General features: G+C 39.3%; 3 protein-coding genes across 6 annotated transcripts; 1 reads left to right on the top strand and 2 right to left on the bottom strand.

Annotated features, from left to right (window-relative positions):
* Positions 1 to 72: 72 nt before the first annotated feature.
* Positions 73 to 3,677, bottom strand: LOC114523264 (double-stranded RNA-specific adenosine deaminase-like). Its single transcript, XM_028544131.1, has one exon. It carries the CDS (start codon positions 3,434 to 3,436, stop codon positions 695 to 697), a length of 2,742 nt encoding a protein of 913 aa, XP_028399932.1. The 5' UTR covers positions 3,437 to 3,677; the 3' UTR covers positions 73 to 694.
* A 141-nt stretch (positions 3,678 to 3,818) lies between these two features.
* On the top strand, positions 3,819 to 7,592 carry LOC114523267 (phosphonopyruvate decarboxylase-like). Its single transcript, XM_028544137.1, has 10 exons — positions 3,819 to 3,959; positions 4,041 to 4,094; positions 4,198 to 4,218; positions 4,840 to 5,115; positions 5,234 to 5,393; positions 5,555 to 5,610; positions 5,689 to 5,795; positions 6,025 to 6,241; positions 6,702 to 6,902; positions 7,297 to 7,592. The coding sequence occupies exons 1-10, from the start codon at positions 3,888 to 3,890 to the stop codon at positions 7,477 to 7,479; spliced, it is 1,347 nt and encodes a 448-aa protein (XP_028399938.1). The 5' UTR covers positions 3,819 to 3,887; the 3' UTR covers positions 7,480 to 7,592.
* A 96-nt stretch (positions 7,593 to 7,688) lies between these two features.
* On the bottom strand, positions 7,689 to 16,526 carry LOC114523266 (sodium- and chloride-dependent GABA transporter 1-like). Of its 4 annotated transcripts, none has more exons than XM_028544133.1 (15): positions 16,440 to 16,526; positions 12,532 to 12,812; positions 12,162 to 12,296; positions 11,546 to 11,696; positions 11,238 to 11,375; positions 11,020 to 11,152; positions 10,798 to 10,932; positions 10,495 to 10,598; positions 10,304 to 10,428; positions 9,839 to 9,951; positions 9,574 to 9,705; positions 9,185 to 9,284; positions 8,990 to 9,090; positions 8,095 to 8,265; positions 7,689 to 7,993 (listed from the first exon to the last, which is right to left on the bottom strand). In XM_028544133.1, exons 1-15 carry the CDS (start codon positions 16,442 to 16,444, stop codon positions 7,904 to 7,906), a joined length of 1,914 nt encoding a protein of 637 aa, XP_028399934.1. In that variant the 5' UTR covers positions 16,445 to 16,526; the 3' UTR covers positions 7,689 to 7,903. The 4 variants fall into 4 exon arrangements, with proteins under 4 accessions (XP_028399934.1, XP_028399936.1, XP_028399937.1 ...); XM_028544135.1 differs by lacking the exon at positions 16,440 to 16,526 and adding an exon at positions 13,955 to 14,492; XM_028544136.1 differs by lacking the exon at positions 16,440 to 16,526 and adding an exon at positions 14,325 to 14,492.
* Between the last annotated feature and the right edge of the window lie 248 nt (positions 16,527 to 16,774).

Raw genomic sequence — 16,774 nt, 5'->3', positions numbered from 1 at the left:
GTGTGTGAGATTTCAAATTTCAATCTGAGTTTCAAATCTTAGCACAGCGCATTCTGATTGGCTGATGAGTTTAAAACCCACACCGTGTTTTACCGTATATGGTCAATAACGCGTCTGTGGTTCATTGATGTCAGCGGGTGCACAAATTTAAAGAACGATGATTACCGTTGAAGATTTGTCGCCAAAAAATACGGGATAAAAGACAAAACATGAAAAAGTCCAGCCAAAACATGTCTATCCATAGATATAATATCTACCACCCACTCTATCGCTAAAATATGTTATATTTGATACCCCGAGGTGTATTATAAACTACATTTTTCCAGGGTATTTAGTGTATTTAATTTCTTAAAAGTTAAAACAACGGTTATGAAAGATTTCTAACTAAAACAGTTCGCCAATGACCAGTGACGAAAACCCGAGGTACGAGGTTGTTTCCATTTGACACGTCATTTTAAATGATGTGAAATAGTTCGGATACAACTTTACCTACATTTTCTACGGAGATATATGTATTTTTTCTCCTCTCTAAGTTAGTTTTGCCTGACTGCTTCGAGGTACTAATATTCCATTAAATCAACCACTTTGACATGGTCACAACAATTTAAACAAGTAAAAACAAGGATTTGGAAAATCTCTAAAAAAACGTTGGTGTCCTAGCCTCCTAAGTGGTCTACTCGCCATCCTTAAAACTTTACACATCTAAAGCGGGCAGAGATTCACTGAACAAATCCTGTTCCATGGGTTTTGAGACCCACTGACTGTATTTAGATGTTGTAAACTGCGATTTCATCTCTTTCTTTGCATGTGAAAAATCTTCCGCTAAACTCTTCGCCTCTTTGTAACTCTCTACTTTCAAAAGATGTTGGTATTCTGGAACTCTCCCACACAGCGCTCGGAAATTTCCGTATAAGACCGCTTTGCAAAGTCGGGATGGTGTCGGAGCGTTTTCGGTTCGGGTAAGGCAGGCCCCATCACGACCGTCCGTGACCTCAGCGCTGGTATCTCCAAGTGCCCAGTTGATACTGATATTATTCGTCTTTTCCGTCTCCCGTGGTGGGTCGTATGCGGTGACACGCCCTATGCATGGGTGATTCACATGGTATCCACGTGTGAGGCGGTCATTGAGATCACTTTTATGTTGCAGACGGCAACAAACCGCACGTGATAGGTGGCCGTGATCGTACAGGTACCCCAAGGTTAGGCTCTCCAGGTAGACGGGTTGAATGAAATGACTTAAGAGGGATCCTTGTAGGCCCAAGACGTTCCAACGACAGATTTTATCACTGCAGGACATCGTACGAAGTCGTTCACCTTGTAAGAGTCCGTCCCAGGTCTGCGGCGGGGCATCAAAATCAATTGGCAACGTCCCTTCGCCATCTTCAATTTTCGTGCGAAGAATTCCTTGCTGCTTCGAGGTAAAGGTTGGAGCGTGCTCCCGGGTCATGGCTACCCCCGTGGGCGGCACACTGCCTCCCTCTCTAACGGTGAACAATGCCCCGTCGCCACAAGGGGCTGTGCTGATGTACAAGTGAAAAGTTATACCGTCTTTTAGAGAAATTTTGGGCACATTTCTTTGCCTAATGAATATGGAATCCTCACCATTAAAACACTTCTTAAGCTCTTTATAAAACACTCGCATCAGACCTCTTCTAGCGACGATTTCCGCGTGTGAATCATTCACCTTCTTTCCTTCCAGACTGATCCGCTGACCGGTTATACATCGGTTTCCCGCCCCGAGGCTTACAACCTGGCCAGGGTCCTGGTCGCTAGTTTTCATTATCATACAAGCAATGACCTTCCGTCCGGCGAAAGATGCCGAAACGGTCGGAGCAATCCGAGCAAACAGCTGATGACTGAGCGCTGCCATGTGGTCAAAATGTGTCCACGTGTTGTTGCGAGGAATTGTGGGAAGATTACTGAGGTCTAGCTTGCCGTCTGCCGTGTCTGGACTGCCAAAACTCGACCCTTGGCCTTGACCTATTTCCCGAAGAGCGACATCAGCTGCTTGGCGTTTCGCTTCCTTCATGTTTCCCGCTGTAACGGCTGTGAAAAGTCGTTTCCCAAGCTTCGCTGCCACGGTAAACGAAGGCTTGCCAAACGTTTTCTGGGAAATGATTTCGAATGTGGCTTCGCTCCTATTCTTTTGTGCGTAATTGTTGAGGGCACTCACCGGGTTCTTGTTGATGGAGGTGAAGCAGGCTTCGAAAAAATCTTTCGTAGAACCGGTCGCTTGGGGGGGTGGTTTTACTGGTTTACCTTCAGTTGTCATGAATTGAGATGACGTAGGCGATACATTTGAGGCTTGTTGACCACGCTCAAATCTTTGTGCTTGCTGATCTTGAATACCTGCAGGAAATGTAACTTCTCCTTGACAGAGTTTCCAAGTTGGTGGTGACTCTTGAACTTTTGCAATTACACCTTTTCGCTGCATTGCATATAAAACTGGGTTGATTTCTTTCTTTGTTGAGGCACCAAGGGATAGTCTGATGCTGTTTGTGTTTGAGGGTCCTTGCTGATGGTGCAGAAAGTTGATGATTTTGGATTCAATTGATTGATCTGAGGACGGGCTGAATGGTACTGCTGGTGCAGATTGAGGTGGCTGGTGGCTGGGTAATTGGGATGGTGGCAATGGTTTCATAGGTGTGGTCATGTTGTTATGAGATGATGAGGGGGGCGTGCGTTGGTTATCATGTGAGGCACGCTTCTTTTGATGTTGAGAGAATGGTATACTTGAATACTGTACACGCTTTTGAGAACTTGACGGCAAAGGCCCCTGGTGCATAAATGCTGCCGAAGGAGGTGGGGGTCTCTTGTGGCTACTTGAGGGTAATGCTTGTTGGAGACTGGAGGATGGGCTAACATGTGGTGCCTGCACTGATGATGTTGGAGGTAAAAGGGATGGTGTTGTTGTCATAGGTCTTCCTCTTGATGTGATGTATGATGGATGTGGTTCTCTACCAGATGTGCTGGAGATATGCACCATGGCATTCTGATAGTTTTTATCATCAACAACACTATCCATATCTTTGATAGTTGTTTCAGAGCTTGGTCTTGTATGAGACATGCTTCTCATAGCATTCACAGAACGTTGCACCATTGTTTCAGGGTTCTGACGATCAGAAGAACTCCGAATACTTGTCAATGGTCGATTTTGTTTTGCTTCATATTGCATATGTGTTTGGTCATCAGAATAACTATACGCTCCTGTTGAATGCTGGACAGGTTTTATAGGATGCTCTGATTGGCTGATTAGTGACTTGTAAAGATCCCGAGAAGGCGGAGGTGGTCGCTTGCTGAGTTTCATTCTCACGCCAGTTTCTTCTGCAGGTTGAACTGAGGTTTGCAATGAATGTCCAATATTTCCTCTTTTGGTGATTTCAGAACTTGGCCTGTTATCACGATTGTTACTGCCAAAAATGCCTTTGTTATCCATTGAATTGTCACTTTCCAAAAAGTTGCTGAGCACAATCTGTCTGTGTCTAGACCCCAGTCCTCGTCAGCTCAAATTAATCAGCCAATCAAGACTGGAATTTTTCCCCGGAAATTTAAAGTAAAATTATTTACATAAAAACCAATGAAGCATCAATTCTGCCACCAGAAATGATTGATCTTATAAAACGTTGATTTAGGTCGTAAAAAGAATATTGAGATTTAAATCCCCTTACAATAACAGCATTTTTTGTGGCAAAATCTTCTTTATTAATAATAAACGTTTCGAAATTCGGTAGTAATTCACTAATACCTGAGGTTTATAAGTTTATGTTGATTGTCCTTAGTCCCCCGAGAGTCATCCGCGCGGGGTATATATAGTAACAATTTCTCCCGAGGGCAATATTCGTTGATATTCAATACCCCCCAAAAAAATATAGAAATCGACCTCTTCTATGATAACTATGGCAAGCGTGAGCATCAACCGAAGTTTTCTGCAGACATTACGAAGAATTTCGGGTATTTTGGTGAGCAAAAAAATCAGAATGTGTTCAGACATTGAAGTGAAATTCGCGCTTTATGTTTTTGCTTTGTCTCAATTTATTTAGGGAAGAAATTCTGGAAGAACTCGCAGTGTTTCCTCGACGGCGATAGATAACCAAGTATGCCGAGTCGCCAACATTTAACATTTGATTTTAACATAAAATGCATTAAATTTAACGATCTGTTATAAACGATCATTACGTTTTGTTGTTTTTTGTTTAGGAAATCGACCCGGAGAAACAAGTAAGTTCACCCAAACAGAAAAACTACCAACTTTAAAATCAAAACATACACTTACAGATATTAAATGTTTTGGTCGTTGTTACGAAATAATATTACAACATACATTTTATAATACGTAAGGTATATAATTGAATTAAATCCACTTTGTATATTGCAATACATAGCGTTGAGTATGCATTCTCTGAGCAATATATTCATCTTTTTATATTTTTGCTAAATTATTTATGCACCCTACCTCGTTGATGCTTGCCACGTTGATTGTACAAATTCCAAAGTCTATATTTAAATTATTTTCTTTAAAAAAACCCACAGCAACGGGCACAACATCTTTCCTCAGACAAGTCCAATGCTAATTCAAAAGCAAAAACTAGCAAGAATTTCCCCCTATGTTATTAGAAAATATATTTCAATGTTAAAATAAATATTACGTTAAGATGCATCCGTATATTTGTATATGGAATGGTGTTGCTATGGTCATGTAATACTGAAGCAAATTATTTGTTTCAAAGAAATTATATTTCCTTGGCAGCAAGAAAACTCTCAATATAACTATTCATTGTATAGGTTTCTAGTAGGTCTCCAGCCTAACGTATTATTATAAAAAAATTTCTGCTAACTTAGGTTGAAGAACAGCAGAAACGTAATGAAGAGGTGGGCCAGTTCACTGAACTGGTTCGAGATTTCCTTGACCCGAAAGATTTCTATGATATTCTTCGAGTCCATGGGGTTGACTTCTATTGTGGAGTCCCTGATTCATTGTTGAAAGACTTCTGTGCCTATGTGACAGCCATTGCGAAACCTGAGGATCATGTAATTACAAGTAACGAGGGAAGCGCGGTTGCATTGGCTGCTGGATACCACATGGCAACACACAAACCAGCCCTTGTTTATTTGCAGGTAATAATGTAGCCTTGCACCATATGAAATAAGTTCGTTATTGCTTGATCATTATAAATCTTATTATATTTTCAATGGAGCTAACCATTCTGCACTACATATGCGTTTTGTTGGCTAGAATTCAGGTCTTGGCAACATTGTCAATCCATTGATGTCCATGGCAGTCCCTGCAGTCTATAGTATACCCATGTTGCTACTGGTTGGCTGGCGTGGCGAGCCTGGCAAACGTGATGAACCTCAGCATATACACCAAGGCAATGCCACACCAGGGTTGCTAGGTGAGACAATAGCAAGCTTCACTTTTTTCTTTTTATATCAGAAGTTACCATCCTAAAATTTACAATTAATTGTCCAGTATTATTTTTAAATTTGGTACCCGTAGATAGTGTTCTTTGGCTTCACCAAGAATTCATGATGTGTATTACTTGTTTACTTTTAGCTTCTTGTGGAATTCCCTTCCAAGTTTTACCAGATTACCAAGAAGGAGCAGAACAGGTGATTGAGATACACCTGTGGATATGATGATGCAGCATGGCACTGATTGTTAATAGTGATAAATTCTCTTTTCTTCAGGCCATCTACACAGCCAAAAAGTACATGCAGACATCAAAAGGGCCATACTGCTTGCTGGTTAAAAGACAGACCTTCCTACCATACAAATTAACACCTCCAGATGACAGGTTAATGACTACATTCCTTTGTCTTCTTTGAATGCCCAGATATAGTAATTTAGAGATTCATTGTTGTAGCGAAAGAACAAGGCAACAAGCTGTCCAACTTGAGTAGATTATTTCATAATGAAATATTTTCATACCTCCTCCCAATAGCAGCACTACTGTAGATGTCTCCCAGGACCTGTCTAGGTGAACTGATAGACCTATTATAGATATTATGAAATTAACATTTTAGATACACGCTAACTCGAGAAGAATGTCTGAAGAGCATTGTGGATAACCTGCATGACAAAGATGTTGTTGTGGCAACCACAGGCATGTTGTCTCGCGAGCTCTTCGAGTACAGAGTTTCCAAATGTCAGGGACACGAGAAAGATTTCCTGTGCGTAGGAAGCATGGGTCATGCCTCAGCCATTGCGCTGGGCATTGCCAAAAGAAAGAGGAATAGACAGGTATTGTATGAACGTTTAGCTCATGTGTAAACACAATTGACAATCCACTATTACATTAAGTGGTACCAAAAAGACACAGAACATGCATTGTAGCAAACCTACCCAAGCCAGGCTTCCTTTTGTACCAAAGGATTTATGTTCTTTTGGTAACTGCAAGTGGACACGACAGTAAAACATTGTAGTCAGAACCTCTGTGTCTCCACACATATCTTGTGGTCTCAGGTACCCTAGGCCTTGACCACCATTACACCATGATATGACATTGTTAAAATAACACACTAAACCAATCAACACACTAAACTAGTCCACCATTACTCAGGCCAGTCCATGGCATAAAACTCAGAAAACATTGTAAGACTGAGTGGCTCTTTTGTATATCACGAATAATGTGGTTGACGCAATTCCCAGCATGTCCCAGCCCAGTGTAACTTACCTTGACAAGTCCAATCTTGCATTTTAGGTGTTCTGCCTTGATGGTGATGGAGCTATGCTGATGCACATGGGAAATATTGCAACAATCGGGCAACAGAATCTGCCAAATTACAAACACGTCGTGATTAATAACGGAGCTCATGATTCCGTTGGAGCTCAGCCAACTGGTGCACATGATTTGGAGAAGTTCAGCATTCCTGATCTGGCAAAAAGTTGTGGATATAAAATGGTAATAGGGATAGGGGTTGATATATAGGAGTAATAGCGGCCAGCTGACGAGGCAGGACTGCATCTTTGTCCATAGTTCAATTTCTTGGAAGAACAGTCTCGAACTGATGGAGCTATCCAGCATAAATAAAGTTAGTTTAGTTTAGGTTTCTTCCTGTAGTAACACTGAATCAATAAGAGATGATCCTTACTGGACCTCTAGGAAGAACAGTTCAGAACTGATAGAGCTATCCAGCATAAATAAATTTAGTTTAGTTTAGGTTTCCTCCTGTAGTAACACTGAATCAATAAGAGATGATCCTTGCTGGACCTCTAGGAAGAACAGTTTGGAATTGATAGAGTTATCCAGTATAAAGTTAGGTTAGTTGATACTAAAATAATTCATATAATTTCAGGCAATTCGAGCTGAAACTGCGGAGGAAATATCAGCGGGTGTAATGGCTTTACGGGAAAACGATGGTCCAGCTTTACTTGAGATCATGTGCAACGTTGGTTCAAGAAAAAATCTCGGTCGACCAACCAGAACACCGACAGAAAACAAAGCTGATTTTATGCATTTTCTTGCCATTGAAAGATAGTCATAGGACATGAAAATAAATAGAATTTAGAAAGGTCGTATAAATCCTGATAGAATTAAACGAGACATAATGGTGTATTAAAATTTGATACGTCGTCTGTACAAAACTCGAAATGGTTCCTAGATAATTCATTTGAAAAAACCTTCAACTCTTCCAAATAAAATCTCCACAAAACACCGATTATTTCTTTGGCTGTATGTACGGTACTGTGGCGTGAGATCCCAATAAAACACATTTAAAAAGCAGTAATGCACTAGTAAAAAAACTTTAAAAGTTTTTAGTAATGAAAAGATAAAAAACAGCGAGATTTGCCGCCCATAATTGTTTACGAAATGGCGTTGTCTAACGAAATTATACTTCAAATTTTCTTGTGAGATTTAAAGTGGTCAAAGTAAAAAAAATTGTGTAAAAAACGTCTACAAACTTATGCATGAATCGTCTTCATTTCCTTCGCTTGTTGCTCTTCTATCGCCGATATTCGATCATTGTCCGGCTTCCATGTGTTGCAAATTTTCTGTATAGAAAAGAATGATAGTCAAGAACAGATTGATCTCACTGATCCGCGAGGGAGATAAGAGTTTGAAGCTTGGCTTCAGCATGTTAATGGTAGCAAACCTCTCTTAGAGTCGACCCCTGCGCATGATATATTTCATAGATTGCAAATCCTGAAAGTACGAGAAATGATGAGGCGGCGAGCAATCCACCCAATCCTTCAGTCCATTCCGGGTAAACATAACCATCCAGTGTTACACGTTCCCATTGAATAATTTGTGATAGAAGAATAATCTAGAATATCCAAAAAAGATTATTGTGATCTCAGTATCTTCCTAGAGGTCCAGTAAGGATCATCTCTTATTGATCCAGTGTTACTACAGGAGGAAACCTAAACTAAACTAACTTTATTTATACTGGATAGCTCTATCAGTTCTAAACTGTTCTTCCTAGAGGTCCAGTAAGGATCATCTCTTATTGATCCAGTGTTACTACAGGAGGAAACCTAAACTAAACTAACCTTAATTATAATAACTTGTAGGTACACCACGTAAGTATTAAATACTGCAAAGCTTTCGGTCCGTTAACCCGGACCTTCATCAGTGCAATCGTATCAGTATCAATCGTATCGTATCTTCATCAGTGCAATTGCACTGATGAAGGTCCGGGTTAACGGACCGAAAGCTTTGCAGTATTTAATACTTACGTGGTGTACCTACAAGTTATTATAATTACTAAAGTCGCCATGCAATCATACAAGAAAATTATAAACTAACCTTATTTACACTGGATAGTTCTATCAGTTCTAAACTGTTCTTCCTTGAGGTCCAGTAAGGATCATCTCTTATTGATCCAGTGTTACTACAGGAGGAAACCTAAACTAAACTAACTTTATTCATACTGGATAGCTCTATCAGTTCTAAACTGTTCTTCCCAGAGGTCCAGTAAAGATCGTTTCTTATTGATTTATATACTAGATGGCTTAATCGGTTCACATAAAAAGTAAATTACTACTTACAAACAACAGACCGGGGCTGATGAACTTCCAACAAATGACAAAATATCTCGGAGGTCGTTTACCAATCATTGTCTCAACATTTCCTGCTAAACGATCAGCTCCTGAAGAAACGTTGATCTCAACATTAGACTGAACTAAGTAGCCGCGCATGCGGTTAGAAGAAATAGAAATGATTTAGGAATATTTTAGTCTTACCATAACCCCACGCAACCACGATTGCTTCAATAAAGGCGACAAAAATCATTGCTATACCACCACAACGATAATCCATTAAATTAAGAATATATACACCGCCCTAAACAAAGTTTAACAAAGTTTCAAGGCCAGAACTTGGTCAGAAAACAGTCACTGCATGAAGTAGCATATGCCGAGGCAGATAATCGCACGCACTCTGATTTTAACTGGCCTGTGTGGAGAAACGTTATGGTCAAGCATGTATCAACCTCAACTATGAATTTGTGATATGCTTGGTTCGCTTGTGAATGGACTTAGCTATTTTAGTCACGGTTTTCTGACCAAGTTTCCTGTGTAGGCTGAGAATTACTATTAATAAATTGTTATTTCAATCTTGAAAGAAAACTTACGCCAGTACATAACGGCAGTCCAAGAATAAAGAGAGAGTAACAGGTGAAAGCAATAAGTGCTGTCTTGTGCTTCGAAAACTTGTTGCTGTATTCATCTGTGATCCCAGTAATTATACATTCCAACGTACCGAACTAGGAATACATTATCAAAAAGATTTCTTTCGAAATATAAGCATGAAAGCTGCAAGGCCAACAATTGCAGTTTACTTAACGAAACTCGATTATTTTCGATATTTTGCTATTGAGCTATTTTAAAGAACCTAACCTGACTGTCCAGGCCCAGGGTAAACAACATGAGAAAGAATAGGACAGCCCATAATGGCGATATTGGGAGTCGTGAAATGGCTTCGGGATAGACATTGAATGCCAGACCAGGACCTATAACAATAGAATATGATTGAAATAGATTGTCGACTTAATGTTCCTTTTATTTGAGTTGTAAATAAGAAACAGGGCTAATAATACTAATATTACATTATTACTATTGTTTTTGTGGGGGGAAGACAAGAATAAGACCTTAACTAAGCCTGATATTTAAACATCAAAGTAAAGCTATTTTTTAGAAAAACAGCGAGCTATTAGATGGTGATGGATAATTATGGAGAAAGACGATCATGATCATGGATATTTATGGATACAGTGGTAGCAGAAGGTAGTGACAACGATGGATATTGATGGAGAAAGATGACGATGACGATAGATGGTTATGGATAATGAGGAAGTATCTTACCTGAGGTGGCAACATTAGAAATATCCTCGTTTAACTGATGGGATATGAAACCAAGGACACTGAAGACGACGAAACCTGCGAAGAAGCTTGTGCCACAGTTGATGCAGGAAACCAAGATTGCATCACTGAGAAAAAGAATCATTTTTCATCACTGGCGTCCAGAAATCATTATCTTAAATCATTGTACTTACAAGACGCAGTTATTGTTAAACTTATTGTAGCTGCCGTAGACCAGGACTGTTCCCCACCCCACTCCAAGAGAGTAGAATATCTGCGAAGCCGCGGCCACCCAGACCTGAAGTAAGATTGCAACAAACGCTGAGTAAATTATTAGGACTTCGACGTCAAACAGGGTTAGTTAGGGTTACTAAGGGTTACTAAGGGTTACTTAGGGGTACTTAGGGTTACTTAGGGTTACTTAGGTTTACTTAGGGTTACTTAGGGGTAGTTAGGTTAAATTAGGGTTAGTTAGAGTTATTCGGGAAGTTTCTCACCTTGGCATCCCAAAGCTTGTCCCATTCTGGTTTCAGGTAAAACTCAATTCCAATCCCCGCTCCCTCAAGCGTGACGCCACGTATAAATAAAATAAAGAGGACAATATATGGCATGGTGGCCGTTACCCACACCACCTGAAATGTAATAAATACATTGTTCAATGAATTATAGTGAAGATGATGATAGTGATCAGGATGATGACGAAGAAGCATCTTGATTACCTTTCCTGATGTTTTGACGCCTTTAAACAGACATAAAAAGACGCAGGTCCAAGCAAAAAACAACGCTAAACAGATTTTCCATCTGAAATCACCAATTTCGTCAATGCTGTCAGTCTTCCCCAGAACATGATTACTAAATAATTCAAGAGTTTATTTGTAATTTAACAAAACTTTCACAAGAAAGTGAGGAAGGAGATACAGCTCAAAGATTAACTTACTTGTAATACTCCAGGGATGAAGCAACTAATTTTGAAGCATCAGTACTACAGTTGACTTGATAAGTTGAGTTTATCCAACGAGTTCCATTGGTACAGTTTCCCTTTAGGTCATTGAATGTTCTTCTCTCGTCAACAGTACTAGGGTGATAATATGGAGTGTTTTAAATATTTCAAACGAACAACACTATCATTGTCCACCGACCACTTTTTGTCGTCCCCTTCATCATCCACCGTTCCCCCTCATCATCCACCGTTTCCCCTCATCATTACCATCGTCATCAATATTTACAGCAATCATCAGCACTAACCTACACTTATCAGAAGCCCATTCAGGGTCGCAATTTTTCCAAGGAACCTCACTAGTAAATGAACTAACAAGATAGATGATGGACCAACATATAATAACATTGTAATAAATTGACACCAGATATGAAATCAGCATCATTGCGAAACCAATACCTATGAAAGAAACATGACGTCAATAATCATACGGATGACTCATCGTTAGTATACTGTATACCAACGGTGTTTGGGTTTGTTGGGGATTGTAGTGAGTATAAGGGATTATAAAGAAGGACAGGTATAATGAGTGGTAAATGTTGCTTGTCAACACTCTAACCCTTTGGGATCGAAAATGTAGAAAGCTTTGATTGAATAATGGTTATGATACTGGTAGTGATTCCGCTCATCTCATTAGAATGACAACCATGCAGCCTAGAAGGGCCGATTCACAAAGGCGATTTTTAGTACGACTTCATTTAACGACTGCGGAAGATAGTCAAGTTGGGGGAGGGGGCTACTATTCATATATTCATGTTAGCAGACCGTAAAAACAAACCCCCCACCTTCCTTGATGATCTTCCGCTGTTCTTGAATTAAGTATATGTGTACGAACAGGATTTCATTTTTCATTTCATTTCTTACCTCTTCCCATACGACATATAGTTGCAAAAAGGGTTGGTGGAGCAAGACTCAAATATTGTCCCAAACTAAACTCAGACATCATCATCGGAATACCACAGAAAGCCAACATCAGGAAATAAGGAATGAGAAACGTCGCTGTGAAAAACATATTATTTCATATGGACAATCATGCTGCATTATAAAGTTTATGAAAAGGGCGAATGTTATCGGAAACAACTACTGAACTAGGCAGTTTAATATGATCTAAGTACCGGGGTAGGTCTGAAATTTTCCTTGGGTCCGTGGTCAGCTCTCGCCGACGTTGCTCCTTAATACTACAATAAAATTGTTTATTCGGAAAATATCGGCCTCCTTTCATATTACAGCTTACCTCCACCATTTTGAAAACATAAATATGGAAACCGCCAGACGTTGCCAATTCCTACGCAATAACCAATAATAGAGAGCATAAAATCAAATTTACTCGACCATTGTTCTCGTTCTTCTTCCCCCCCTTGGGCTAATCTCACGTCGCCGTTTAAATTTGGATCCGTAGCAAACGCGTCGTCCTCTGGTGTTTTCATTCGATTCTCTAATTCAACATGTTCAGAGTCTCTCGGAATCAGTTCGTCCATGTTGAACGCGGGGTTCTCCGTTGCCGTCTCAAGCGAACTAAATGGTGTATAAAAGACGTTTAAAAAGGATTTAAATTTCTATTTCTTTCTCGATTGAGAATATGCTCTTATGGAAGGAGGGATGAAATAATGTGTAGCCTGTGAATTCGACATCGAACTCTTGCAAGCATTATGGCCGGCGTACCCCTGGATTTATAAACCTGCTCCACTGCAGCAATTAATAATCTCGTTGGTGAGCTTGCCACGTCGTGAATCGTAAACTCGCTATTATTTGACGTAGCAGTTGGCTTATATACAAAAAAGCAACACTCAAGATTTTTGAAATTCATATTGTTGCTAAGGCTAAGCAGAATTTATCCTGGCTTCTAGGAAGTTGAAATGGTTTCTAAGACGAATCGTACAGTTGGACTGCTAACAGTCATATCAGCTAAGCCTAAACTGATGATGGTGCAACTCGCAACCAAACAACAAGTTTTTATTGTTTTGCAAATTGCAATACGCCGGAACTTAAAAAACCAACGGAGTGCAAAATGCTATTAGAATACAATTACATGCAAGCTAAACATCTCGATTCTTGTGTATCGTAAAACAAGGCAGATGTTTATGAATCTTTCAAAACTTGCCTCGTCTAAATATCAAAGATGTGGCAGCTATAAATTCGAATGATATAGATGATATAATTAACAAGTATACTGCAGGTAGAAATTATAGCAGTAACTTTTGTCTATGCCAATGACCAAGCCTTTATTTATTATGAAAGAAAGTACGTTGATATATGATGATTAACGTTGAAGTCAACAAATGAAGCGAGTAAAAACTGTACCTTCCGCAAACTCGATGTCCGAAAACAGATTGTAAATCTTTTAGTATCTCACCAAGTCCAAAGGCAAAGATTGTTGAAACAGCACGACGTTTATCGTTTACAAAATAGCAGTGATAGGCTGATAGCTAGGCACAGGATAATTTCAACCGAACAATATGCTAAATCGCTAACAAAAATTCAACTCATTTGTTTCTTAAGTAAACTTGTTTACCAGGATCGATGCACAACAGAAGGTCAGGAAGGCGCATCAAGTCACAATTATAACAAGCTGGCTACACAAAACACACTTAAGACTTAACTCATGCATGCACGTTAACATAATTTACATGTTTATTTTAAGGAATTTTTACTCTTACCGTAGTTTGACATGTTTCTAAGGCTCTAAGCAATGCCTCCACTGTCTAAAGGCAATTGCCCTAACATGTACCACATATAACTTCGCCATTACAATGGTAAATTGATGCATTCATCACACGAAAACATTCAAAGACAAAGTCAAAGAAATTTGTATTTGTATACAATGTAATCTAGCCTGTGACTCACTGGATTCTTATCAGTTCTATTGAATTGGGTCTGAACTCTGTCTCTGAGTAGTTTGTCAGAGTCTCTGATTAACTAGACGCTTCTTACAAACACAACCTTTCATATTTCCTTCTTACAAACACAACCTTTTTATCTTTTGAATCGAGATGCATTTTTGAGAGAAAATATTTCGAGTTAACTTACTTCTTGCTGGTTATTCTCGAGTTTCACCTTGGCGTTTCTAGTGCGGGGGTAGTAATCGCTGCACGGTATCGTCTTTTATCAGAATGCGTAAACTCATTTACTTAATTTATACTGTACTTCTTTTTGTTTGGGTTAGCTGTAAAAAACTCTTAATTCCCGTATCTTTGCTCTACCCTGTTCAATATGAATGTCTTAAACCATAAATTATTCAAATTGCTCTTAACAAAACAGTGCGCTACTTGAAAGCAAGCGATTAAGATTGAATGAAAATCATTGATCTGGACAAAGTCAAAGAGTTTTAAAGAAAGGATTTTAGTCATGGTAACCCATTGTTTTTCAAGCTTGACTTCCCAACATATATTCGAACCATTTTGCAAACATATATTTGAACATGATATGATTGAAGATGTCCAGTCCTATATACATGAATCAGTTTGCATGTAACCCAAAAGGCATGACCATTCCCTGACTTTTCGGAAGTCGCTTTGTTCTGAATAATTTCCGGAATAAGGATTTTGTCAATTATCTTCAAAATTGCCCTCGATATGTAAATTCACACGATATGACCTTAAATAGATTTGAACACGCATTCGTCTGTTGTCACGAAGAATGCAAAATGAGAGCCTGTAAGTGTAAGAATCCCAGGTAAAACAGCAGCTTCACAGCAAACAGTACGACTATGCGACGCAAGCTTATCGCTCCAATTAACGAAGGGAAAACTTAATCGCACTTTGTATTCATACAGCTGGATTTCCTAGATAAGGTTCGTCTCAGTGAACTTCGTTGACGTTGTTGCTGAGGGCTGAAAGATTTACAGCAGGCCGGATATATTGTTTATTTTTCACATTTAATCGACGGATATTACGGATATCAAAAATTTAAGTTCAAAAATTTTGGCGATTAACACCAGGAGGAACATGTCTTTTAGTTTGGGTCCTTGTCGTAGTAATTGATTTTTTTAAAATTTAATGCGCTTTAGTTTCAAAATTGCATGTTTCGCAATGCGATGGCGATGCTGTTTTTTATCGTTTTACAGACGGATTGAGTCAATCTTTCACAATCATTAGTAAACTTGTGCAGCAATTAGGCTACGGCTGTTGTACAATAACTGAAGTGTGATACTATGTGACATAACTAGAGCCTAGAGCTAGATTGTTTACGCATGTGCGTCTATAATGTCATACCAAAGCATTCCGATAATGCATTCCAATAATTCGCTGTCAGTCTCACATTACTTTCTTCCTCATGTCACCTTACTTATCAATGTTTGTGTCCCTCGTATTTCTGAAGTTTAATTCAAAGTCGCCCGCCGGCCGAGTGGAAACCATAGACATAAAAAACCCTTCAACACTGTGCACATTTGACTACTTTAACTTCGTTTACCGGTTAACGCGTTTACCAAATTCGCTCGTCACGACATTTTTGTCTGGTGTTTGTTATCGAGGCAACGGTTAGTTGCAAATGTTTATTATTTCGATAGAATTGGTATATTCATTTAGGCCCTGAGCATTCAAAAACAACACGTCTTATTGAAACTAAAAAAATTGACCTGTTCCGATAGCAATCTGGTATCGTATAAACGGAGCTTTTGCTCTCAATTTTGATCGTTTAAAACCATAAATATACGGAATTTGGAGCCTGACGACGAAGATCGACGAAGACTCAAGGCTGTTAAGGTAATCCTGTGCAAAACTCAGACAGAATGGCAAGAGGTTACACAAAAAGTACAGATTTGCAGGCTTGCAGCAAACCACAGTGGCCAGACAAACATCATTTGGTGTCCGTCTTGCATGGTGACCCCATTAATTAATCTTAGCTGGATTACCATCGGAGCGGTTAAATTGTGTAACTATTAAGGAAATTATGAAGTTTTTAACGTCAGTGACTTTAATAAATAGATCAAATGTGCAAAGCAATAAGCCTTATTAATACTATATTGCTGCTACCCCCCTAACGGCAAACGTAATTTAGATTTCCGTGACGAATAAGTTCGGTCTCGCATTAAAGCGGTCTTGCTCGGCTCTTAAAGGACTTAATCCACGCAAAAAGTACGACTCAGGTATTCTGGTGCAACAGAACATTTATAACACATTTGAACGAGCGGTTTTCACGTACCTCATGATGTGTGCTCTTCCCACAGGTGACTAAAGTATCTGCCAGGCACCCAAACAGCGAAATTTGTACTGAACGATCCGTTTAGGGGACGTCACTGCAGGTGTTGTAATTGTGCGGGTTGAAGACGTCCAGCTTTCTCATTTGCAGCCTTGCTCAAGGCAAATTTGACCTCTATACCTGTAAATGAAAACGATTTGAAACGAAGTGAATTGTGTCGCATGTAACGTAACTAAACGAGTTTTTTTTGCAAGGATTTATAGTATTCTTCAAATGATGACGTTTGTTTACCATGTTTGTCACCCAATTGTATGGTACACTAGTGTAAGCTAGCCTGA

This window comes from Dendronephthya gigantea, unplaced genomic scaffold (assembly GCF_004324835.1).
Source record: "Dendronephthya gigantea isolate DGI-Jeju-01 unplaced genomic scaffold, DenGig_1.0 000026F, whole genome shotgun sequence".
NCBI classification, from domain to species: Eukaryota; Metazoa; Cnidaria; class Anthozoa; order Malacalcyonacea; family Nephtheidae; genus Dendronephthya; species Dendronephthya gigantea.
Note: the sequence above shows the minus strand (reverse complement) of the source record. Positions and strands in the feature narration are given on the sequence as shown.